The sequence below is a fragment of the Saccopteryx leptura genome, chromosome 8, assembly GCF_036850995.1.
Source record: "Saccopteryx leptura isolate mSacLep1 chromosome 8, mSacLep1_pri_phased_curated, whole genome shotgun sequence".
Classification (NCBI taxonomy): Eukaryota; Metazoa; Chordata; class Mammalia; order Chiroptera; family Emballonuridae; genus Saccopteryx; species Saccopteryx leptura.
The window spans coordinates 95,901,981-95,929,786 of NC_089510.1; the positions used below are offsets into that span (position 1 = coordinate 95,901,981).

The 27,806-nt window shown below is 41.2% G+C and overlaps 1 protein-coding gene across 1 annotated transcript; it reads right to left on the minus strand.

Annotated features, from left to right (window-relative positions):
- Positions 1 to 24,510: 24,510 nt before the first annotated feature.
- On the minus strand, positions 24,511 to 26,038 carry LOC136379594 (methylosome subunit pICln). Its single transcript, XM_066346983.1, has one exon. It carries the CDS (start codon positions 25,992 to 25,994, stop codon positions 25,281 to 25,283), a length of 714 nt encoding a protein of 237 aa, XP_066203080.1. The 5' UTR covers positions 25,995 to 26,038; the 3' UTR covers positions 24,511 to 25,280.
- Between the last annotated feature and the right edge of the window lie 1,768 nt (positions 26,039 to 27,806).

Here is a 27,806-nt window from a genome sequence, read left to right on the forward strand (position 1 = left end):
TTCTAACCTGGGAAGGGCAGAAAAGTGACTGCTTTAGAAGGGAATTACTGACAAGACTTGTTGCTCATTGAAACTGGCTTGTACTCCAGAAATTATCAGAAGAAAGAACACAAAAATATTGCTTCCTTCCTGAGCTGACCATACACAACTAAGAGTCAGCGTGGGGTTAGCCTCAATCCAAAAAAACTGACGTGGAGTTCAGAAATCATGGATTTACAGAAGAAGGCTCAAACATCCACTCACATGATTTGTATCCCCCATCCTCTGCCCAAGGCAATGCAGGTGGGAACTTCCTGGTGGAGGAAACTATAAAAGAACCCTAAGAACCCTTTAGTATGCACTTCAACCAGCTCACAACAGTACCATTCCTTATAAAAGTTTTATTTAGCGTCTTCCCCCTCACCTCTCCTTTTTCTCTTCTCTCCTTTTTCCCTGTCAGAAATAACAGGAAGTGGTGATCCAGTTGAGAGGAAGAAGAAGATGGGTGACAAATCAGTTATGAAATTTTGACTAGTGTAGAGGACTAAAGACTCTCATTTCAGAATTGAGAATGTTTGTGACCTAAATCCATGTGGACATGTCTTTTACTTAAGAAAAGTCTACTGGACCCTGGCCAGTTGGCTCAGTGGATACAGCGTTGACCAAGCATGTGGACATCCCATATTTAACACCTGGTTAGGGCACACATGAGAAGTAACCAACTGCTTCTCTTCCCCACTTCTCCCCCTTTTCTCCCTCTTTTCCTCCCACAGACAGTGGCTCGATTGGTTCAAGCGTCAGAGAGATGACGTCAGAGTAATGGCGTGGTAGGAAGTGATACTGATAAATCTCCCCCCAAAACTCAACAAGATCTTCAACCAGAAACAGAAAAACCTACCCTTGGAGCCTCCAGATGTTTCGCAATACACCCGAAGGTATGGTCAAGCAAAATTTGGCTAAATATATAATGAAACCATGAAGGAAATAGGTAGTAAGAATTGCTCCGCCTTCCTCACTAACCTAAACAGGGTGGCTTTCACTGGGAACTGAGAATATAGAAACTGAGGCAGGCAAAGGGGGTGAATAGATCCAGGCCATGGCATAAATGGCTGAACCAGGCTGTGGAACGAGATCCAAGCCGAGGAAAAACTGATCCTGTGGCAACCTGGGCAATACAAGCTAATACTGGCGCCAAACCCAGACAAAGAAAGACAAGCAGGGCAGCCATTTTCCCCGATCTCCTGGTTGGCGCACGCAGATAGTGGGCGAGAGATTTCTTCCAAAGCCCAGAGAGTGTGCGCCTGTGTTGTCCCACAGAGAGGCAAAGTTAGAGGCCTTTGTGTGGGCTGAAAGCAAAATCTCTGGGCCACCCCAGTGCCCTGGGAAAGCCGTGCACGGAGAGGGAGCGAGAACTAATTCCAACGCTGGAACTTTTCCATGCGGGAGGGGGATTCACTCAGAGGGTGAGGCGGCTGGCCTGATATCCTGGTCAGCACGCACGGAGAGTGAGCGAGAGATTCCTCCCAGCACCTCAGGAGTGGGCGCCCATGTTACCCCACAGAGGGGCAGAGTCAGAGGCCTCTGTGTGGGCCGAAAGCGGAATCTCTGGCTGCCCCAGCACCCTGGAAAAGCCGTGCATGGGGATGAAGCGAGAGCCAATTCCAACGCTGAAACTTTTCCGTGCGGGTGGGGGTTTCACTCAGAAGGTGAGGCAGCTGGCCTGATATCCTGGTCTGCGCACACAGATAGTGAGCGAGAGATTCCTCCAAGTGCCTCGGCAGTGCCCGCCTGTGTTATCCCACAGAGGGGCAGAGTCAGGGACCTTTGTGTGGGCCAAAAAGCGGAATCTTGGGCCGCCCCAGCGCCTTGAAAAAGCCACGCATGGGGATGGAGCGAGAGCCAATTCCAACACTGGAACTTTTCCGTGCAGGTGGGGATTTCACTCAGAGTGTGAGACTGCTGGCCTGATATCCTGATCTGCGCGAGCAGATAGTGGGAGAGAGATTCCTCCAAGTGCCTCGGCAGTGCACACACATGTTATCCCACAGAGTGGCAGAGCCAGAGGTCTTTGAGTGGGCGGAAACCCCACCTGATTATGCTAGCAGCTCTGACTGACGGAGCCTTACCCAGGGCACTGTGCTGAGTGGAAATAGAGTGGGGAGTTGCCAGCTCTTTGAGCCTCTTACTATCCAGGCAGAGGCAGCAGCAGCCCCATAGCTGGATTATCAGGCTACTAATTGAGGAAGGAAAGACTAGGAGAAAGGCTCCAGGAACACGAACTCTCTCACTGGCGGAGCCTATAAATGCTAATGAGCCTCGACTGCCAACGAGACTGAAGCACAATACACAACATCGCCATAGAGACTTATCAACTGCAAACCTCTACCTGAGCATGCCAAAGGGGCAGAACCCGAGGTACAGAGTCACCGACCAGGAAGAGGGAGAGAAAAGAAAAAGCAAGAAGATAACCGCTCAAAATCAAGAATAATACGCATACTTTATAGCCTATCCCATTTTAGTATATTTGTTCGCTACTTTCTCTTATCTTCATTCTTGATATTTTTTATTCCTCCTCCAATTTGGTCATTTAACTCTCTGCCGGTCTTACTCTTTCCTCTCCTTGAACAACACTACCCATAAATGTTACATCTCCCATTATATTTTCTTTCCTCTTTCTTTCTCTCTATGAGGGTTGCACTCCAAAACCCTTAACTCTCTCTCTCTCTCTCTCTCTCTCTCTCTCTCCTCTTTTTTATTTTTTCTTCTTTTAGTGGTTCCCTCTTTTTTCTCTTTCTCTCTCTTTCTTTTCTCCCTCTATATTAGTTTCTTCCTTTCTCCTATACGTCTCCTCTCATTCAAACCTCAATAAAAAACAATATCTTATCTAGGACTCAAACATATGATTGTGGCATTTTGGGGGTTTTTTACTTCACCTTTTTAACACATTAGCAGTGCTCCCATCCCTGGCACTCCATTTTATCTATTTCTTCTTCCACTAAATACAATAGTAATTTTTTAATTTGTCCACCCATTTTCCTGTTTCCCTCTTATTCCTCTCATCATAACTCTTAGTCAACCAGCACATAAAAGCAAATCATTTTATTCTTGACCCAATTTTTTTTCTTATTTGCTTTTTGTGGGTCCATATGCCCTTTTTTTTTCTTTTCTTTTTTTTTTTTGCACCTTTATTACTTCTCCCCAATTCAGGCACTCCATTACAGGCATTGTTTGTTCTATTTAGTACAATATAATTCACAGTTCACCACAAGATTTTCTCAAGAAAGAGGGGAGAGGAGAGGAGAGAAATAAAGGAGGGGGGGAATAATTTCCGTTTTTTTTCTTTTAATTTTAATTTTATTTTTATTTCATTATTATTTTTTTTAAAGCAACTCTTTTTGATTTTTGATTTTTTTAAATTTTTATTCTTTATTAAATCTCATTAATACTATCAACAAAACCACCTTCAGATGCCATTAAGGAAGAGAAATTCGAATATCATGGATACAAAAGAAAGAGAGGTAACATAGCTAGATGAGGAAAAATCTATGGAGAAAAAATTTAATATATTGGAAACCTTGGAGCTAAATGACAGAAAATTTAAGATAGAAATCCTAAAAATCCTCCGAGATATACAAGAAAACACAGAAAGGCAATTTAGGGAGCTCAGAAAACAACTCAATGAACAGAAAGAATATATTTCCAAGGAAATTGAAACTATAAAAACAAATCAAACAGAGATGAAAAACTCAATTCACGAGCTGAAAAACAAGGTAACAAGCTTAGCTAATAGAACAGGCCAGATAGAAGAGAGGATTAGTGAAATAGAAGACAAGCAACTTGAGGCACAACAGAGAGAAGAAGAAAGAGATTCAAACATTTAAAAAAAAAATGAGATAGCCCTACAAGAATTATCTGACTCCATCAAAAAGAATAACATAAGAATAATACATATATCAGAGGGAGAAGAGAGAGAAAATAGAATGGAGAACATACTCAAACAAATAATAGATGAGAACTTCCCAAGCCTGTGGAAAGAACTGAAGCCTCAAATTCAAGAAGCAAACAGAACTCTGAGTTTTCTTAACCCCAACAAACCTACTCCAAGGCATATCATAATAAAATTGGCACAAACCAATGGCAAAGAAAAAATTCTCAAGGCAGCCAGGGAAAAGAAGAATACAACATATAAAGGAAGGCCCATTAGATTATTATCAGATTTCTCAGCAGAAACTCTACAAGCTAGAAGAGAGTGGACCCCAATATTTAAAGTCCTGAAAGAGAGGAACTTCCAGCCATGAATACTATACCCATCAAAGCTATCCTTTAAATATGAAGGAGAAATAAAAACATTCACAGATACAGAAAAGATGAGGGAATTTATCATCAAAAAACCCCACTCCAGGAATTACTAAAGGGGGTTCTCCAATCAGATACAAAGAGCAAAAAAAAAACCAAAGCCACAAGTAAAAGCTCCATGAAGAACACAATAAAACCCAATTTAAACTGTGACAACAACAAAAAGAAAGGGGGGAGAGGATGGAGATTAAAATTAGCAAAGGATGATGGAGTTCAAAAGTACTCACAAAATAGTGCACTACAATGAACAGGGTAGGAACACTTTTCATTACTTAAAGGTAACCACCATTGAAAAAACCACCACAGAAGTACATGAGATAAAAAAGAGAGCAATGGAGGAAAGATGTATGGAATACAACCAAATAAAAACAAAAGATAGAAAAACAAAAGAGAAGGATCAAACAAGACACAAAACTAACAGAAAGCAATCTATAAAATGGCAATAGGGAACTCACAAGTGTCAATAATTACAATAAATGTAAACGGACTAAACTCACCAATAAAAAGGCACAGAGTAGCAGAATGGATTAAAAAAGAAAATCCAACTGTATGCTGCCTACAGGAAACTCATCTAAGTAACAAGGATAAAAACAAATTCAAAGTGAAAGGCTGGAAAACAATACTCCAAGCAAATAACATCCAAAAAAAAAAGCAGGCATAGCAATACTCATATCTGATAATGCTGACTACAAGACAGGAAAAGTACTCAGAGACAAAAATGGCCATTTCATAATGGCTAAGGGGACACTAAATCAAGAAGACATAACAATTCTTAATATATATGCACCAAACCAAGGAGCACCAAAATATATAAGACAGCTACTTATTGACCTTAAAACAAAAAACTGACAAAATACATTTATACTTGGAGAACTCAATACACTGCTAACGGCTCTAGATCGGTTATCCAAACAGAGAATCAACAAAGATATAGTGGCTTTAAACAAAACACTAGAGCACCTGGATATGATAGACATCTACAGGACATTTCATCCCAAAGTGACTGAATATACATTTTCCTCCAGTGTACATGGATCATTCTCAAGAATTGACCATATGTTGGGCCACAAAACAACATCAGCAAATTCAGAAAATTCGAAGTTGTACCAAGCATATTTTCTGATCATGAAGCCTTGAAACTACAATTCAACTGCAAAAAAGAGGAAAAAAATCCCACAAAAATGTGGAAACGAAACAACATACTTTTAAAAAATGAATGGGTCAAAGAAGAAATAAGTGCAGAGATCAAAAGATATATACAGACTAATGAAAATGACAATATGACATATCAGAATCTATGGGATGCAGCAAAAGAAGTGATAAGAGGGAAGTTCATATCACTTCAGGCATATATGAACAAACAAGAGAGAGCCCAAGTGAACCACTTAACTTTATGCCTTAAGGAACTGGAAAAAGAAGAACAAAGAAAACACAAAACCAGCCAAAGAAAGGAGATAATAAAAATCAGAGCAGAAAAAAATGAAATAGAGAACAGAAAAACTATAGAAAAAATTAATAGAACAAGGAGCTGGTTCTTTGAAAAGATCAACAAAATTGACAAACCCTTGGCAAGACTTACCAAGGAAAAAAGAGAAAAAACATATATAAACAAAATCCAAAATGAAAGAGGAGAAATTACCACAGATACCGTAGATATACAAAGAATTATTGTAGAATACTATGAAAAACTTTATGCCACTAAATTCAGCAACCTAGAAGAAATGGATAAATTCCTAGAACAATACAACCTTCCTAGACTGAGTCAAGAAGAAGCAGAAAGCCTAAACAGGCCTATTAGTAGAAAAGATATAGAAAAAAACATTAAAAACCTCCCCAAAAATAAAAGTCCAGGCCCTGACGGCTATACCAGCGAATTTTATCAAACATTCAAAGAAAACTTGGTTCCTATTCTACTCAAAGTCTTCCAAAAAATTGAAGAAGAAGCAATACTTCCAAACACATTTTATGAGGCCAACATAACCCTCATACCAAAACCAGGCAAGGACTGCACAAAAAAAGAAAACTACAGACCAATATCTCTAATGAATACAGATGCTAAAATACTAAACAAAATACTAGCAAATCGAATACAACAACATATTAAAAAAATAATACATCATGATCAAGTGGGATTCATCCCAAAATCTCAAGGATGTATCAACATACGTAAAACGGTTAATGTAATACACCATATCAATAAAACAAAGAACAAAAACCACATGATCTTATCAATAGACGCAGAAAAGGCTTTCAAGAAAATACAACACAATTTAATGTTTAAGACTCTCAACAAAATGGATATAGAAGGAAAATATCTCAACATGATAAAGGCCATATATGATAAACCATCAGCTAACATCATATTAAATGGCACTAAACTGAAGGCTTTCCCCCTTAAATCAGGAACAAGACAGGGTTGTCCACTCTCTCCACTTTTATTTAATGTGGTACTAGAGGTTCTAGCCAGAGCAATCAGACAAGACAAAGAAATAAAAAGCATCCATATCAGAAAAGAAGAAGTAAAGGTATCACTTTTTGCAGATAATATGCTCCTATACATAGAAAATTCCAAAGAATCCACAAAAAGACTACTAGAAACAATAAGCCAATACAGTAAGGTCGTAGGATACAAAATTAACATACAGAAGTCAATAGCCTTTCTATATGCCATCAATGAAACATTTGAGAACAAACTCAAAAGAACAACCCCCTTCACGATTGCAACAAAAAAAATCAAATACTTAGGAATAAACATAACAAAGAATGTAAAGGACCTATATAATGAAAACTATAAACCATTGTTAAGGGAAATCAAAAAAGATATAATGAGATGGAAGAATATACCTTTTTCTTGGTTAGAAAGAATAAATATAATCAAGATGGCCATATTACCCAAAGCAATATACAAATTTAATGCAATTCCCATCAAAATTCCAATGACATTTTTTAAAGAAATGGAACAAAAAATCATCAGATTTATATGGAACTATAAAAACCCCCGAATAGCCAAAGCAATCCTAGAGAAAAAGAATGAAGCTGGGGGCATTACAATACCTGACTTCAAACTATATGATAGGGCCACGACAATCAAAACAGCATGGTATTGGCAGAAAAATAGACACTCAGACCAATGGAACAGAATAGAAAGTCCAGAAATAAAACCACATATATATAGTCAAATAATTTTTGATAAAGGGGCCAACAACACACAATGGAGAAAAGAAAGCCTCTTCAATAAATGGTGCTGGGAAAACTGGAAAGCCACATGCAAAAGAATGAAACTGGACTACAGTCTGTCCCCCTGTACTAAAATTAACTCAAAATGGATCAAAGATCTAAACATAAGACCTGAAACAATTAAGTGCATAGAAGAAGACATAGGTACTAAACTCATGGACCTGGGTTTTAAAGAGCATTTTATGAATTTGACTCCAATGGCAAGAGAAGTGAAGGCAAAAATTAATGAATGGGACTACATCAGACTAAGAAGTTTTTGCTCAGCAAGAGAAACTGACAACAAAATAAACAGACAGCCAACTAAATGGGAAATGATATTTTCAAACAACAGCTCAGATAAGGGCCTAATAACCAAAATATACAAAGAACTCATAAAACTCAACAACAAACAAACAAACAATCCAATAAAAAAATGGGAAGAGGACTTGAACAGACACTTCTCCCAGAAACAAATACAAATGGCCAACAGATATATGAAAAGATGCTCATCTTCGTTAGTTATTAGAGAAATGCAAATCAAAACTGCAATGAGATACTACCTCACACCTGTTAGATCAGCTATTATTAACAAGACTGGTAATAGCAAATGTTGGAGAGGCTGTGGAAAAAAAGGAACCCTCATACACTGTTGGTGGGAATGTAAAGTAGTACAACCATTATGGAAGAAAGTATGGTGGTTCCTCAAAAAACTGAAAATAGAACTACCTTATGACCCAGCAATCCCTCTACTGGGTATATACCCCCAAAACTCAGAAACATTGATACGTAAAGACACATGCAGCCCCATGTTCATTGCAGCATTGTTCATAGTGGCCAGGACATGAAAACAACCAAAAAGCCTGTCAATAGATGACTGGATAAAGAAGATGTGGCACATATACACTATGGAATACTACTCAGCCATAAGAAATGATGACATCGGATCATTTACAGCAAAATGGTGGGATCTTGATAACATTATTCGGAGTGAAATAAGTAAATCAGAAAAAAACAGGAACTGCATTATTCCATACGTAGGTGGGACATAAAAGTGAAACTAAGAGACATTGATAAGAGTGTGGTGGTTACGGGGGGAGGGGGGAGAGGGAGAGGGAAAGTGGGAGGGGGAGGGGCACAAAGAAAACTAGATAGAAGGTGACAGAGGACAATCTGACTTTGGGTGATGGGTATGCAACATAAGTGAACGACAAGATAACCTGGAGTTGTTATCTTTGAATATATGTATCCTGATTTATTGATGTCGCCCATTGAAAATAAAATTATTAAAAAAAAAAAAAAAGCATCAGCCCTGGGCACTGAGGATAGCTCCGTTGGTCTGAGTGTCAGCCCAGGGGCTGAGGATAGCTCAGTTAATTCAAGCATCGGCCCCAGAGAGGGGTTGCTGGGTGGATCCCAGTTAGGGTGCATGTGGGAGTCTGTCTCTCTATCTCCTCTCCTCTCACTTAAAAAAAAAAGAAAGAAAAAAAGAAACATCCACTGAACCTGCCCACATTTTTCAGTGGAAAACATTTTGCAAGTATATAAAATTTTAGAGAGATCAGGTGAGACTATAGCAAAATTGCATTTTGATCATGTCTCTCAAATCATCTGTTCTATCTGTAGCATGAAAATTAAACAGCATTTCAGAGGTTGCAAACACTTGCCATTCAGGCCTAAGGCCTAATAAGAATAGGAGATGAGTTTGTTTATCTGCCAGCATGAATATTTTTTAATTTAATGTGATGCCTTTGGGCAAAACAGATACCCTGCTCTTCAGTCCTTACATGGCTTCTACCCTCCAACCTACCCTTCAAAGTCATTCATTTATGTCCCTACCTAGCTGGCAAAGGTATTTGAACTTGAGGTGGGAAGGTCTCCACCTTACAATTAACAGAAATTGATTTTATTTGGATTTAAACAACTCCTAAATCAAAATCTGGCTCCAGTATGTATTGACTTACTGACCAAGAACAAGATATTTAATGTTCCCCAGAGGTTTTATCTATTAAATATACTGCTTACAAAAATTAGGGAATATTTCAAAATGAATATGAAGCTATAAAATATCCCCTAATTTTTATGAGCAGCATATATTAAATGCCTATTTCACCAGGTTACTTAAAATTCAAATGAGAAACTCTATGCAGTGCAAGGCACCTATCTGAGTAATGGCTTAGTGAGTATTAACTTCTTTTCTCCCCTTTATTTTATTTTATTGCTAAGTTTATTAGATGAGAAATTAGGGTTGTATAAATAACTGTTCATTGGATGTACTGCTAGCTTTTCTTTAACTGTTTTGAAGACTTTAGCAAAATCAGAGTAAGGAAAAATTTTACCTAATTATGAGTAATAACCAGAAATTGAGTTGGCCTCAAAACAATTTCATCCAAGACTCTTCAAAATATTAAAGTTAAAATATGTGGTAACCATATAATTAAAAAGTCAACAGTCTTGTAATTGCCTTGTTTCTGCAGTGAATAAAGGGGAATGCATAAAATTTTTTAATTCTCTTCAAAGGACTGTGTTTAACTTTCACTTGGCCTCATCAATTATTATTTGTTTTTTACTTTCATATTAAGGTCCTGTTCAATAACTACTCTAATAGCAGCAGCTTCAGGATGATTAAACTTTGTCTCCAAGTGGGTAGTTTTGTTTGTTTGTTTGTTTGTTTGTTTGTTTGTTTTGTTGTTGTGGGGTTTTTTGTATTTTTCTGAAGCTAGAAATGGGGAGAGACAGTCAGACAGACTCCCGCATGAGCCCGACCAGGATCCACCCAGCACGCCCACCAGGGGGCGACGCTCTGCCCACCAGGGGCGTCACTCTGTTGCGACCAGAGCCACTCTAGCACCTGGGGCAGAGGCCAAGGAGCCATCCCCAGTGCCCGGGCCATCTTTGCTCCAATGGAGCCTCGGCTGCGGGAGGGGAAGAGAGAGACAGAGAGGAAGGAGAGGGGGAGGGGTGGAGAAGCAGATGGGCACTTCTCCTGTGTGCCCTGGCCAGGAATCAAACCCAGGACTTCTGCACGCCAGGCCGACGCTCTATCACTGATCCAACCGGCCAGAGCCCAAGTGGGTAGTTTTAACTGTTGGATTTTCCAAGGAATTATACATCTCATTAGCATTAACAACTCACCAAGTGAAAAGTTACAATGGTTTATTGGTAGATCAAATTCCAAGTGGAGGCCATATTTACATTGACACGACTAGAAATTAAGACATAGTCATAGCAGCTCTGAAGTAATATAGTCCAAGCAGTTACCTAGTCCAACCATGCATTCTGTGCATGAACCTCTCAATCATATCTCTGATCAACAATTGCAGCCTGCCCCCTGCCTGTGTTTGGAAATCTCCAGTAAAACTACTCACCAGGAGCACCTAATTAAATTTTAAGACTGGTGTAATTCTCATAGAGTATTTCCTTACACTGAACTGAAACCAACTGGCTCATTAGATGAGATCTCTCCAGTCTCTGTCATCTAATCCCTACATACAGAGCCAGTTGCAATTTTAGCTGCTCAGAGATCTTAGCTAAATGTCATCTAAGATGAATGTTTCCCTGCTGGGGGTATGCTGTAGTAAAGCCTGTTGATAATTATTTGTAACAACATCAAAAAATCTCTCTTTTAGAGTCGTGTGTATGCACATGAGTGTATACCTGGTGTGTGTGGGTTTAACTTCTTTGTGACTGAAATCTAAGAAAAGTTCCTTGTCAATGTTGCAGAGAGATGGTATCTAGTAAAAATGAAGTTCTCAACTTGTGAGAAAAAAATAAGATCCCCTTTTCTATGTCATCTGAATGTTCTTCAAAATGAATAAACTCTTGTCACAGAAGCTGAGGATCCAGGTGACAAGCAGTGACTTTTGTGATGTTAGCTTTCCTATGTAACAGCCACTGGACTATATGCCTTATTCTTATTTAAACCTTCAACAAGTCAGGTACTATCATTAAAGCCTTTAACATGAGGAAACCTAGACAGAGATAGATAAAACAATGGCCCAAAATTACACAATTCAGTGGAGAAGGCAGGGTTTTTATGCTATCAGTTGGATCCTGGAGGCTGATCTCTTGACTTTTGTGCAATTAGTGGCTTTTTCAGCATCTAGTTACCCAAATAATTTAATTCACAGTTTCTAGCCTATATTCTGTGTATTCTTTTTAAGAGACTACCTATGCAATCAGTAATCTACTTAAGTTCTTCAGGCCTGTCTTACAAAAAAACTAAGCAAATATTAAGTCTTGCTCAGGGGCATGGGGTATCTAGAAAGTAGCTCAAGATGGTTTCTAGCAGTGTAGATGGTGCCTACACCAGGTAGTGACTTTTTTAGATTTCTGAATACTGGTGAAAACAATTCTAACTGATTCCAAACTAGCAAACCAAGTAAGCTTTTCTCAGATGACAACATCTAGAAAGAAGCTTACTCACCCCACCCACAGCAACATGGATGACTTCCTCAACACCTATGTGCAAACAACACACTCATTTATACATGTAAATAAATAAAAATCAAAACAAGACATGCTAAATCTGTCATTTGGTTTATATTCAGCAGCCTAGGCAATTTAATAAGCAAAATAGCCCCAGAATTATATAATAAAATTAGGCTAAATTAGTTGACTTTTCTCAGACCACAGCCTGTTAGTTATGCCAATAAAAAGAGATGTTTCTAATGGACATTGTTGGATCCACCATTCTTCAGTTCCTCTTAATATACCCCCCAACATGGGCCTCTACTGATAAAAAGTTCTACTGATCCCAATAGGTTCCTGCTCCAGGAGTGGGTTTTGGATAATCTTAACCAATTATTGTAATTCCATCCTTCATGCCAGTGATTGGTTCACAACCCAAGTTTAAACCAATTAAGACACAGCATACCAGAGGGTCCCTTGGAGACCATATCTGGCCCAAGGATAAGCACATGACCTAAAGTGATGTAGAAAACCTGAAGAGTAGACTTTATTCCACTCTTCTATTGGTGAGTTCAGGAAACTTACTGCAATGCTGGTGGCTGAGGCCTGGCAGGTTCACACTGGATTTGGACAGATGGTAGAGAAACTGTGGAGCCAGAAAGCATTGGGCCATTTTATTTATTGGAGGTTCTCAAAGATAGGTGAGCAAAATAAACAAAAAGAAAAGAGCTATTAAACAAAGGAAAATCTGCTATTCACAGTAAGGGCAAGGGAGCAAGGAAAATCACACCTCATTGGTGGTGGGAGAGCAATCTGGGAGAATCACCCCACAGGGGAAGCACCCATAGCCTCACATAGGCTATGCTCATGTGTCTCTGCCACATGCTCACTCACTAATCGAGCAAAGTGCTTGCAGCCAGTAAACCTATGAGGAAGCCTAACACAGCTGCCCCACATTCCACCCCTTTTGGATTGCTCACCTCACAATCTACACAACAGGTTTCTTCCACGATGGTCCCTGTGCGAGAAGTGAAATACATTACAAAAACCAAAACAGTACAGACTACAGCAACAGAATTATAAAACACAGCTATGGGCAAAATGGAGAGTGGTCAGCAGCACCAAGAGAGGCAAATCTTTCCCTTCTGGCAGAATACAGGCCAGAGTTTTTTCAGCAGACAGCACAGTAGCAGGTACCAGAGGCTGCCCTGGGCAGGCATATCAATCCTTATTGGCCAATACACCAGCATCTGCTGGTTCTGTGTGCAGCAAAATGGGAGAACTCATTATGGGCCATAAAGAAATTACAAAGGTGCTCTTCCTAACAGGAAATTAATTGGAGGTACACCTCTAGCTTCCTACCCCACGGTGAAAACAAAGCATCATAGGTGGGGGTCCTGTACAGTCCAGGACCATGTCCATTGAAGCCATTGGCCTTTAAGGCAGGATGTTGGGGCAGGCAAAAGCACATTGCCCTGACGTCCAAAGTGCAACTTGAGCCAAATGTTGTTGCGTATCTGCAACTGAATGGGGGCAGCTGCCTGATGCAGGAGGGCCTCCACTGGAGCTGGGCTCCCCCTATTGAGGTCCCTCATTCAAAATCTGGAGTACTACCCACAAGTGGCTTGTCCATCCAGTAAGGGAGCTGGTGCCGCCCTCTTGTCACAGTCCCTGCTTTAAGAGTTCATTATACTGCCCAATGATACCAGCAGCCTGGGGGTGGTAGGGGACATGGTACTTCCAGTCCACCCCTAGCTCTTAAGCCCATTGCCTCACCATTGAACCAGTGAAGTAAGTACCATTGTCACCTTCAAGGACCAGCGGCCACCCATATGCAGCACTCAGGCAGTCCAGAGCCTGTATGACTGCCCTTTGGTCTGGGTTACAGGCAAGGTAAGCAGCAAGCAGACTTGTGGCAGTATCTACACAGGTGACTGAATACTGGTACCCTTCTGACTTTGGTAAGGGTCCAATGATGTCTATCTGCCATCTTGTCAGTGGAACACGACCTCTCAGGATCTGTCCAGGTGACACCAGTGGTCTCTGAGGGTGCTCCTTGGAACATACTGCACATTGCTCACAGGCTGCAAGTACCTCTGCATAGGACACAGACAAGTTCCACGCCTTAACCATAGCCCACATAATTTTCTGTCCCACATGGAACAGACACCGGTGAAGCAACTGTGCCATATTACCTGCAGGTACAGTCTCCAACCATTGCACCCTTTCCAAGGTGTCTGCCTCATTATTCCCAGGATGGGCTAGAGGGGCATGCCCCATGACATGGTATACTGTCACCTGTTTCTGGTGTCCTGTTTCTCATAAGTCCTGCCACATGGCCTGACCCGATAGCAGATGGTGCATTACCATCCACTGGTTAATATGCCAAGTAGCAATCCAAAGGGTCATTTCACAATAGACAGCCCAGCTGTTGGTGCAAATCACCAGAGGTGAAGGTTTATTTTGGGCAACCAGCCAAACAGCTCTTAATTCCACCCATTCACTTCTCTGGCCTATACCTGTGTCCATTCAAATAGTCCCAGTGGCTGGATGGAATGCTACGGCTGTCCACTCAGCTGGTTGGCCTCTGCTAGAACCATCAGTATACCAGGCATTCTCAGGGATGGGCACTCAGAGATGGTAGGGACTGACTTCAGGTTCTGCCTCCTGAGCCCCTTGATTCTAAGGTCACATAGGTGACTGGACCCAAGACTTCCTGCAGTTTTGCCCTCAATTGGCTGGAGCTAAGAGCACAACATTGTTGCAAATATGCAGCCCACTGGCTAGGGTGGACATTTGGGCCATACTACTATGAGATTTGGTTGCCCAATCTCTCACCCATTCTTAAATAGGGTATGTGGTCTTGACTATAACTAGAGTTGTAGTCATAATACTCTCAGTGGCTATGGCATTATTATACACAGCTGCCAACTACTTCTCCACTAATGAGTAACAGACTCCAGCACCTTTCCACAATTAGGACCCAACAGGTTGCCATAGGCACTCTGTCTATTGCCTCAAGCCCCATCCAGACCCCTCAGGGGTTACATGGACATCAAGCTCACAGGGCCTGGCAAGATCAAATACATTCAAAGCCTGTGCCACCTTGACAGCTCTCTTAGCTGCTACAAATGCACCTTGTGCCTGCTCAGTCCAATCCCAGCGAACCCTCTTCTGAATAAGGTGATATAAGGGACACAGTGACTGAGATAAATGGGGTATGAATGCTGGCCAATACCCCAACAGACCTAGGAATTCCTGTAACTGCTTTACCATAGTGGGCACAGGGTATGCTTGGATCTTATCTATAACTGTGTCAGGGATAACCTTTGTCTGACCCAACCAGACAACTCCTGGGAAGTTAACAAATAACCCAGGTCCTTGTAATTTGTTTTTGTTGACTGCCCAGCCATATATATGGGATAGTAGGGTAGGGACTGTTTGCTCTAATTCTGGAAAAGAACCACTAGTTAGCATAATTTCATCAATATAATGATACATATGAACTGCCTCTAGTTGTTTCCATTTAGCCAGATCAGCAGACACCAGCCCATGACAAAAGTGGGACTATGCAAATAGCCCTGGGGTAATACTGTAAAGGTCCATTGCTGTCCTTCTCAAGTGAAGGCAAATTGGTCTTGACTCCACAGCTTTTCTAGTTTGAGGACTGTCCCAGTGATTTCTTCATAGCTGCCTGAAGGCAGTACTGCTTCATGCTAGTCACACACTAAGGAATGAGTACACCCCCTTACATTAGGTGAAAATCCACTAAGTAGAGACCTTATATTTATTTTATTATTTATATATACATTAAGGCTTTATAAACCCTCCCCACAATCTTATAAATTCTTTCCCATACTGTTATTAACCTTTCCTACACTTATTATGCTTATTTTACAGAAAAATAATGAATATATAAAAATACCGATATACTACAAAGTCCTGTGATATAGCAAAAAACCCATGATACAAAATTAGATATATACAATTTAAAAATCCACAGTACAGTGATACTGTAAAAAGTAAACTGTGATATGTCAAGAGACAACTATAATAGCAAGCGGAAATGTGCCGCATGTCCCCGCAACACTGCCTTCACAACCCAGACTCGCAGGTGGAACACCTCAGCTATAGTTTCCAACCACAGTCCTTGCAAGACATCTACCCCAAAAATATATTCAGGAATTGGGCATCCTTATATAAGCCATACATCTATGGCTTTGGAGGCAGTCTTATTTTCACCAATGGAATAGTTATTGACTTCACTTGAACAGTTTGGCCCCCATAACCATCAATCATCACTGGGGTCCCACCAAACTTCTCTGGGTTCCCATAGAGGAGAAAACATTCTGCACCTGTATCCACCAAGGCCAACACCTGTTGTACATTGGAAGGGGAGCAGTGGATAGCCAGTTCCACATGTGACCTTCAGTCCCTACCCATCCCTGTTAGATGGATCCCTCGGCCTTCCCCCTATTCAAATTGGAACAGCAGGTCTTGGGGATCCTCTCCTTCTGTAGTCTCTATCATATAATCTTGTAATGTGCCACCTACACACCAACCATTTTATTGGTTGCTGCTGGGCCATTCATCTCAGTGGCTGGAATCTCTGTCCTGGTTCCAGCTGCTGCCAAAGTTCCAAAAGAATCTTATCAGGCTTGTTATCAAATTTCTCCCTATCTGCCCCAGCTGCAATTAAATCTACCCACATCTGTGTTTGGGTAACTTTCACAGGCTCAATTCTCTTGCTAGTTGGAGGGGCAGCATGAGCAACAGCCCTCACAGTTTTGTGATTCCATGCTGCCTCCAGCTCCCCCAAGTCTGCCACCATCTGTGTAACCACGTTGATAGGATGTCCCACATAGAAGCCCAGGATAGTCACTAGTGACCCACAAAGGGCTGATGGGGCACTGCAGAGGATAAGATCCCACATCCCAGTCATTAACACTTCCTCATCTGGTCCATGGGATCCTGGATGGAAAGCAGCATTCTTTATACTTAGTTCCCGAAGGACCTTTACTAACTCACTATAGCACTGCCACTGATACACTGCTCCCAGCAAGTCTCCAGCATTCTGCCAGACCATACAAATGGCAGCCATCACCCATTCTAATAGGATATGGTTTCCTGTGTTGTCATGACCGTTCTGAAGATGCTGCCTCAAGGAGGAGTGTGTGGTAATGGAAGCCAATTTCTCTATCTCTGTTTTGGAGAGCATGATGCCATCCACCCTTATTTCCCACAACCTTAGTAACCAGGCTGCCAGTGGCTCCATTGGGTTTCTGCCTAAATTACACCCCCAACTCCATCAGTTCAGCCTGGGGTAGGGCCAAACCACAGAATGCTTCATTATCTGTTGAGGAAGCTGTGGTTGCCCCTGAAGGACTCTTTGCTGCTGGTATTTTATCTTCTTGGTGACCACCAGCTGGGCTCTGAGTCTGTGGATGGCAGTTGCAGCCCGAGCTTCCTCTCAGAAGACGAAGAGTCAAAAACGCCTGCTCCCACCAACTCAGAGTCACTCTGCTGGCAAGAATGTAGCTCTGTCTTCCGCACCTGCTTCAGCTCCTGCAGCTGCTGGATCACTACCTGAAACTGACTCTTGAGCTCCTGAACCCACAGTTGTTTCTCCAGCAGCTGTAACTGCCAATGTTCAGCTTCCAGGGCAAACTATAACTTGCAAACCTGCAATTCCTTCTCCAGAGACCGCTCCAGTTCCAGGCACTGTTGGTGTTCAGGTTGCACCTCACAATGCAACTCTTGAACCTGGTTGGTCTCCCTCTCCAGTGCTGACTCAAGTTCATGCATTGCTGGTTCTCATCCTGCAGTCTGACTTGCAATTCCCAACTCTGCAGCTCTTTCTGCAGTGACCATTCTTGCTTATGCTGTTGTTGCTTCTCGGTCCACAGCTCACCTTGAAGCTTTCAACCTTGAGCCTCCTCTCACACAGAGCTCTTGGTTTCATCTCACAGGGCTGTGAAAAACACCCAGCCTCTGGCCCCCAAAGGGACAGCCATGAGAAACCATGCACTGAAAAACAGCAACCACTCCTCTACCCAACTCTTCAAGGGTACTGGCGGCTCCATACCCATCTGCTCTGAACCCTGCCCACTATGCCAGATGTAATGTCATTGGCTAAAGCCAGAAAGGTTCACATTGGATTGGGGAATATGGTAGAGAAACTGAGGAACCAAAAAGTGTTGGGTCATGCCCATTTATTGGAAGCTCGCTAAGACAGGCAAACAAATAAACAACAAAAAGGAAAGAGCTAATAAACAAAGGAAAATTTGCTATTCATAGCAAGGGCAAGGGAGCAAGTAAAATCACACCTCATGGTGGTGGGTGAGCGATCTGGGAGGACTGTCCGCAAGGGAAGTACCCATAGCCTTATATAGACTATGCACACGTAGCTCTGCCACATGCTCACGCACTAATCAAGCAAAGTGCTTGCAGCTGGTAAACCCGCAAGCAAGCCTAACACAGCTGCCACACACTTACAAAAGTTCAAAGCAAAAGCAATAGTTTATTATCCTTTAATATGAAATTCAAGCTGATAAGGCAACTCTTCTCTCAAAGCGTTTACATGCTCCTACCTTATTACTCTGCCCTTTTTCATACCAGACTTACATCTTGAGGACCAAGCTTACCAAAGAACTTGCATATGGAGATTTGAGAGTTTCAATATATATGTATATGGGAATTCATTATAGAAATTGACTCACTTGATGATGGCCATGAAGTCCCATGATCTGATATCTGCAAACTGGAGAACAAGGAAAACCAATGGTTTCATTTAGTCCAAGTTTAAAGGCCCAAGTATATAAGTTATAAGTCTCGTTACGAGTACAGAAGCCTGAGAAAGGGGCAGAGAGAAGAGGTGCAAGTATACAAGTCCTAGGCCAAGATTGAAGGCCTAAGAAACTGGACACCAGTGTTTGAGGGCATCCCAGCTCAGGTGGAGAGGAACTCTGCTTATTCTACTTTTTGTTGTTGTTGTTGTTGTTCTATTCAGGCCCTACTAGATCGTACTCACCTGGACCGATGAGGATGCCTGACTTTACTCAGTCCAATGATTCAAATGCCGATCTCTTCCAGAAACATCCTCACAGACACAGCCAGAAATAATACTTTACCAGCCTTCTAGGCATTGCTTGGCCTACACATGTTGACACATAAAAATCATCACAATATGAAACAAGGAAGAATAGCTATTGGATAACAAATAAAGTGCCTGACACATTGGGCTAGGGTGGTTTTCTTCTGCACACAATCAAGGAAACACATTTCCTTGGCTTTGCTGCCAACCATATTAACACAATGAGAGAAGCCAGCCTCAGAATAAAATGATACAGAGAAGAGGGAAGAACCAAGAGAACAGCAGAGAAATAGAACGAGTGTTCCAGTCTCCTCCTGACTAAAGTCCACACTGCCTCCTGACTGGCTGTTACATGAGACAATAAGATATTTTTTTTCAGGTGAACATCTCTGTAGCATTTATTTTTATTGATTTTAATTTATACTGTTTACATATATTCTAGTGTTGCTCCGAATGCTTCCCCCCTTCCCCATATTCCCCTCAACATCTTCCTTACCCCCATCTACACAGCACCCTCCCCCCTTCCCTTCAGGATTATCTCATCCTCTCATCCCCTTTCCCTCTGTCCTATTTTCCTCTGGTCCCTTTGATCTCTTCTCTGTCTCAATTCTGTTCCCCAGTTTATATTGTTCACTGGAAACCTCAAATGACTGAGTTCATATGATATTTTCTTTCTCTGCCTGGCTTATTTAACTTAACATAATAGTTTCCCAGTCCATCCATCTTGTCGCAAAGGGTAAGATTTTCTTCTTTCTCATGGCCTCATAATATTCCATTGTGTATATGTACCAAAGCTTTTTAAGCCACTCATCCACTGAAGGGCACTTGGGCTGTTTCCAGATCCTCACTATTGTGAACAATGCTGCCATAAACATGGGGGTGCACTTCTTCTTTTGAATCAGTGATATGGTGTTTGAGATATATTCCTAAAAGTGAGATGGCTGAGTCAAAAGGAGTTCCATTTTTAATTTTTTGAGAAATCTCCATACTGTTTTTCACAGTGGCTGCACCAGTCTGCATTCACACCAGCAGTGCAGGAGGGTTCCCCTTTCTCCACATTCTCACCAGCACTTATTTTTTTGTTTTTTTTTGTTTTGTTTTTTTTGTTTTTTTACAGAGACAGAGAGAGAGTCAGAGAGAGGGATAGATAGATAGGGATAGACAGACAGGAATGGAGAGAGATGAGAAGCATCAATCATCAGTTTTTCATTGCGACAGACAGAAGCGGAGAGAGATGAGAAGCATAAATCATCAGTTTTTTATTGCGACACCTTAGTTGTTCATTGATTGCCCTCTCATACGTGCCTTGACCGCGGGCCTTCAGCAGATCGAGTAACCCCTTGCTGGAGCCAGCGACCTTGGGTCCAAGCTGTGAGCTTTTGCTCAAACCAGATGAGCCCACGCTCAAGCTGGCGACCTCGGGGAATCAAACCTGGATCCTTCTGCATCCCAGTCCTGCGCTGTATCCACTGCGCCACCGCCTGGTCAGGCAGCACTTATAATGTGTTGTTTTATTAATGAGCGCCATTCTGACTGTGTGAGATGATATCTCATTGTGGTTTTAATTCACAATTCTCTAATTATTAGTGATGTTGAAAGTTTTTTTATCTGTCTGTTGACCATTTGTATGTCCTCTTTGGAGAAGTGTCTATTCATTTCTTTTGCCCATTTATTGATTTGATTATCTTCATTGTGTTGAGTTTTACAAGTTCTTTATAAATTTTGGTTATTAACCCCTTATCAGATATATTGCAGAATGTGGTCTCTCATTGTGTAGTTTGTCTTTTTATTCTGTTCATATTGTCTTTATCTGTGTAAAAGTTTTTTAGTTTGATATAGTCTCACTTGTTTATCCTGTCTTTTATTTCACTTGCCCGTGGAGATAAATCAGCAAATATATTGCTGCCAGAGATGTCGGAGAATTTACTGCCTATGTTTTCTTCTAAGGTGTTCATGGTTTCATGACATACATTTAAGTCTTTTATCCATTTTGAGTTTATTTTTGTGAATGATGTAAGTTGGTGGTCTAGTTTCATTTTTTTTTGCAGGTAGCTGTCCAATTTTCCAAACACCATTTGTTAAAGAGACTGTCTTTATTCCACTCCCTCCTCTGTCAAATATCAATTGGCCATAAAGGTGTGGGTTTATTTCTGAGTTCTCTGTTCTGTTTCATTGATCTATATACCTGTTCTTATGCCAGTACCAGGCTGTTTTGAGTACAATGGCCTTGTAATATAACTTGATATCAGGAAGTGTAATACCACCCACTTTATACTTCTTTTTCAATATTGCTGAGGCTATTCGTGTTTCTTTTTTGTTCTATATAAATTTTTGAAATATGTGTTCTATATCATTGAAGTATGTTGTTGATACTTTAATAGGAACTGCATTGATTTTATAGATTGCTTTGGGCAAATACAGACATTTTAATGATGTTTATTTTTCCTAATTATGAACACAGTATATGCTTCCACTTGTCTGTATCTTCCTTGATTTCTTTTTTCAATGTTTTATAATTTTCTGAGTACAAGTCTTTAATCTACTTGGTTAAATTTACTTCAAGGTGCTTTATTTGTTGTTGTTGTTGTTGTTGCAATAGTGAAGGGGATTGTTTCCTTAACTTCTCTTTCTGACAGTTCATTGTTGGTGTATAAAAATGCCTCGATTTCTAAGGATTAATTTTATATCATGCCACCTTGCTAAATTCATTTATCAGGTCCAGTAGCTTTTTGAATGAGACTTTAAAATTTTCTACATACAATATATTACCTGCAAATAATGATAGTTTTATTTCTTCTTTTCCAATTTGGATGCCTTTTATTTCTTCTTCTTTTCTGATTGTTGTTGCTAGGACTTCCAGAACTATGTTGAATAAGAGTGGTAAAAGGGGGCACCCCTTCTCTTGTTCCTGATCTTATGGAGATCATTTTTAATATTTTCCCATTGAGTATGATGTTGGTTGTGGGTTTGTCATAGATGGCCTTTATCATGTTGAGGTATGTTCCCTGTATTCCCACTTTGTTGAGAGTTTTGATCATAAATGGGTGCTGGATTTTATCAAATGCTTTTTCAACATCTATTGATATTATCCTGTGGTTTTTCTCCTTCCTTTTGTTTATGTGATGAATCACATTGATTAATTTGCAAATATTGTACCAGTCTTGCCTCCCCAGAATAAATCCCACTTGATCATAATGTGTGATTTTTTTTTTTATGTATTGCTGAATCCTGTTTGCTAATATTTTGTTGAGAATTTTAGCATCTAAATTCATCAGGGATATTGGCCTCTTTATTTTCTTTCTTTGTATTGTCTTTGCCTGGTTTTGGAATCAGAATTATGCTTGCCTCATAAAAGGAGTTTGGAAGTCTTCCCTTCACTTGAATATTTTGAAACAGCCTAAGAAAGATAGAATTTAATTCTTCTTTGAATGTTTGGTAAAATTCAGTTGTGAAGCCATCTGGCCCAGGGCTTTTGTTTGTTGGAAGTTTTTTGATAACTGTTACAATCTCATTTGTTGTAATCGGTCTGTTTAGGTTTTCACATTCTTCCAAATTGATTTTTGAAAGATTGTATGTTTCAAAAATTTGTCCATTTCATCTAGGTTGTCTAATTTTTTGGCGTACAGTTCTTCATAGTATTTTCTTACAATATTTTGTGTTTCTGTTGTGTCAGTTCTTATTTCCTTACTCTCATTTCTAATTTTATTTATTTGAGTCCTCTCTCTTTTTTTCTTGGTGAGTCTGGCTAAGGGTTCATTGATCTTGTTTACCTTTTCAAAGAACCAGCTCTTGGTTTCATTGATCCTCTGTATTTTTTTTTTTTAGTCTCTATGTCATTTATTTTTGCTATAATTTTTATTATTTTCTTCCTTTTACTTCCTCTGGGCTTTACTTGCTGTTCTTTTTTTAGTTCTTTTAGATGCAGAGTCAAGTTGTTTATCTGTGCTTTTTTTAGCTTCTGGAGGTATACCTGTAATGCTATGAACTTACCTCTCAGGACTGCTTCTGCTGTGTCCCATAAATTTTGAGTTGTTGTATGCTCACATTCATTCATTTCTAAGATTTTTTATCTCTTCTTTGTTCTTATTATTAACCATTAGTTATTTAATAACATGCATATAGCTTCCAAGTGTTTGAGTATATTTTTAGGTTTTCTGTTGTAGTTTATTTCTAGTGTCATGCCATTGTGATCAGAGAAGATGCTTGATATAATCTTCTTAAATTTTTTGAGACTGCTTTTATGCCCTAACATGTGGTCTATCCATGAGCATGTGAAAAGAATGTATATTCTTCTGCTTTCGAGTGAACAGTTCTGAAGATATGTATTTAATTCAGTTGATCTAGTGTGTCCTTTAAGTCATCTGTTTCTTTGTTAATTTTCTTTCTTGAGGATCTATCTACTGATATTAGTGGGTATTAAAATCCCCTATTATAGTATTGCTGTTGATCTCACTCTTTATGTCCATAAAAGTCTGCTTTATATATTTAGGTGCTCCTATATTAGGTACATAGATATTTATAATGGTTATATCTTCCTTTTGGATCGCTCCCTTTATCAATGTCCTTTTTGATGCTTGTTATCTCTTTATTTAGGTGTTCATTGTGTCCATCCATTGTTGCTCTAAGATCTTTGAGCATTCTATTAATTATTATTTTAAACTCTGCATCTGGTAGTTTGGTTATTTCCATCTCACTCAGTTCTTTTCCTGGGGATTTCTCTTATTGATTCATTTGGATTGCATTACTCTGTCTTCCCATTTTGTCTGTGTATACACTCCTCATTTGGGTGTGTTGTTTGTGAAGCTAGCTAAGTGTAGGGTTGATATTTTCTGCCTCCAATTTTCAGTTGTGTTATTGCTAGGTCTTCTTGGGTTGGCATCAGCTGTTGTTTGTAATCTGCTGTGGGCTACTTGTGTGCTATCACTGTTCTTTTTGCTGTTTGTGTTAATGTTTTCTATGTCTTAACTGGGTCGGGTGTTGGGAGCTCTTCCTTACACTTTTACTCTAACAAGGGTTGTTAGGTCTTGAACTGGTGCTTTCTGTATCTGCTCGCTGAATGTGCCTGACATGGAGCTTTCTGTCTGGGGACTGGGGTGCATATCAGTGGGGGGTCACTGCCTTTGACTGGTTTTTATCAACCTTTTTGGTGCTATAGGTGATCCAGATTTTGTGGCTGCCTCTTCTAGGCCCAGGTATCATTGTAAATATCAGCTGCACTCCTAGGCTTGCTTTTATTTACTCTTGGCCTGGGGCAAGTTCCTTTAAAAGTTCAAGTTCCCATGAGATTCACTTTCTGTTGCCTCTTATTGCTGGCTACTTGTTGGGCTCAGTACTGTAATTCAGTGATTAGGTACAGTGTTGGATATGGCCTGCTCCTTAGCCTCATGTGTCATTCTATACAGACTCTTTATTTATTTATTTAGTTAGTTAGTTAGTTTTGTTTTTTGTTTTTTTTTATAGAAAACCTAGATTTATTTGTTAAGCTATTACAAAGACAAAACAATTATTTGTACTACTCTGAGGACTTGAACCCAATTTCATGTGTTCTATTACAGAAACTGAAATAAGAGGCTGGAAATTAAAGGATATAACCTAAGTGGTTATAACAGAACAGACTGGTAAAATACGGTAAAAGGAGCAAAAGCACTTGTGTTAGTATGTCTGGCTGGGATGTTTCCAAAGAGGTTCCCTAGAGATACCTGAATGAATTAGTCTGGGTCCCAAATTAGTAAAAAGATCCTTACCCCTGTGAAGAATAAGCAGAGACCAGTCTTCCTGAGGTCTTCGTCTTTCTTTTCTAAGGGTAAGGATATCCTTAGGCCCTAAAGAGTTGTATCCTTGATTCAGCCTCTCTCCCATCCAGTCTACTAACATCTTCAAGTGCTTATTATGTATTTTTACCACATAGCCCTGCGAAGTTCCTGAAGATGCATACACTGAAGGCAAGAATTACAGGCCTACTCAGAGGGTATCTAGACACAGAGAGTTTGGGGATAAATGATAAACTACAAATACCCTCTTGGTTAATTCACCTTTGTTAATAATAAAGGTCATAGTTTCTTCTGCTGGTGACAAGTTGTCTCAGTACAGTCTGTCTCAAGGAAGAACCGGTTCAGGTAAGTTTTGAAGAAGAAAAAATACTTTCATCATCACCCACTCCACAGAGGAAAAGGCACCAGGTTCTCTCCTAAAGTTGTGAGCTGAATCCCAAAACAGCATAAAATAATTTTCAGTGATCAACATCTGCATCCTCAAACTGTCCAGCAACTGTGGGTGTAGTATCTACCTCCATCCCATCTTCATAATCTCTTACTGAATCTTCTGTCCGGACTCCAGCCATGTTATACTGGCTGCTCACTGACTGAGAAAGCATTCCTTCTAATCTCTCCAATGTGGCCTGGCCTTCGGCTGTTAAATGGGATAATCCTTCTTCATAGGTGTAAAATGTAGGGATGTCCCCCTGCCCTTGTTCATGTGCTTCCACATCATATTCTTCTCCATCGTAATCATCTGAATCTTCATCCTCAGGATCCGGATGCAAAGCCTGGCATTCACACATTGCAGTGAACATGGCCTCCAATGCTGATTTATCACTAGGCACAAATCTAAATTCAGCAATAGGTTCAATATCATCATCACTGTCTTCCTCTTCTTCATCAGCATCAGATTCTTTTGATTCTTCTCCAAATTTGGCATTCACCATAACATACAAATGCTCTCGTGGATAGGCAGTTAGGTCCCTGGACACTGCATGCAGACTAATAGTGGGGTATTCCAGAGAGAATCCCAATCCAGAGCCATCTAACCAAGACAGGCGGCTCTCAGCGATGTAAAGAGTGCCGGTGCCGAGGCCCTTCCCGTTCAGCACAGCCTCGGTATCTGGCTGCTGCTGCCGGAGACCCTCAGCCGACCCGGGTGGTGGGAAACTTTTGAGGAAGCTCATTGCCTAGTTCACTAGACGCAGACCCAGGAGCAGAAGCACATCAAAAACCTCTAGTTTTGTTTTTTTCTTCTTTTTCAGCACTCATTCAGGTGTAGTCACAGGGTTCCAGTGGGTGTGGCCCCTGTATTCCCATTGTATGGTCTGTTCACCAGCTTGCCACTACCATTGCTGCCTGGGGCATTTGGGCTCAGGTTCTGCTGGTGCCAGCCTGCCTCCGTTGCTGCCACAGCCTATGCTGCCCTGGAGAGGCCTGCACCACAGGCAAGTTTGTACACAGGCCTGGGCCTCCTCAGCATCTGCCACAGTTTCTGCCTCCACGGTTGTACCTGCTCATCCCCATTCATACTGCTTCCAGGGCTCCCTCAGCATCTAGTGTTGCCGAAGATGAGTCTGCATCGCTGGGGGGTTTGCACGTCGGCTCAGACCTTCTCAGCAGCTGCCACAGCTCCCACCTTCATAGGCAGACCCTCGTGCACCCACTCAAACCACCCTTGAGGTCACCCAGCTTCCACTGCCACTAAGGGCACGCTGGTACCCCCAGCAAATTTGCGCACAGGCCTGGACCTCTGCAGCGAACGTTACCGTTTCCGCCCTTGCTGATGGGCTTGTGCGCACCTGCGCAGACCCCATCCACTGTCACTCGGGCCTCAACCCCCACCAAGGGTGAGCCCACCCACAGGCAGTTCTGTGTGTGAACCCCGACCTCTGCAGCGGCCGCCACAGTTTCTGCCTCCACCAACCGGCCCACACATGCTCACTCAGACTGCCCTGGCTTCCACAGTTGCGCCCTACTGCTTCCAGCCTGCCCACCCATTCCTGGAAAGCACTCAGCAGTGTGGGTGGTGGTGTAGCTTAGAGGTCTGCACTCACTATTTGTGTCCCTGACATGCTGCCTGCCTCTTTGTTCTAACTGAGGCAGAAGCACCTCTGGTGGATGGGGTAATTTTTTCCCTTTGCTGGTGATGCTGTTCCCAGGAAAAATGTTCGCTTTAGATTTGGGGAGTGACTCAGCCCAGAGGTTAGGGTGTCCATCCCTCAAAGTGTCTCCCCCTGTGCCTCCGAGACCATACTCTCCCCTGTCAACTCCAGTTCTCCCAGTGCTCACTGCTCCTGGAGCCTCAGGAAAGTGGCTATGAGCGAGGCCTCTGTGCAGTCGCTTTAATAAGGAGCCTGGGTCTGAGAGTTCTGCCTCATTCTCTCAAACAGTATCTAGGCTCTTTTCTCAGCCAAATATAGTCTGTAAGCCCCTTCAAGGCTCCAGGGCTCTAGGCTGGATTTCCAGTTTGGAGGCTGAGGACCCACAACTTACCAGGCAACCCTCCCTGTCACGGGAGTCCCTCCTGGCTGGCACTCGCTTCCGGGAGTGGGGCAGTCCTTTCCGCGTCTCGGCCTTTCCTCAGTGTGACTTTTTTGGTGGTCTTTGGTTATAGAATCCTCTTAGTTTAGTCTAAAGTTGGTCTTTCAAGATGAGTGTTCTCAAAATTATGTTGGTTCTGGAAAGTGGGAGTTGGAGAATCTGCCTAGTCTGTGGCCATCTTGTCTCTCTCAAATAAGATTTTTTTATTGGTTGAATTAGGCTCACTATTATTTGCAGCTAACAAGGCCCTAACTACTACAATGGCTAAAAGACAAAAGTGGAGGAAAAGAAAGAAGCAACTAGACCCCAGTCTCCTCATCTGCACAGTTTTCTACAGGTGTATGCTATCTCAGTATTTTTTTCTGTTTTAAATGTAAAGCCTTTAATTGGCATGTGAATATTACAGTTCATGAATCCTTGGGTCAACATTCTGAATTGCAGAATTTGGGTTCTAG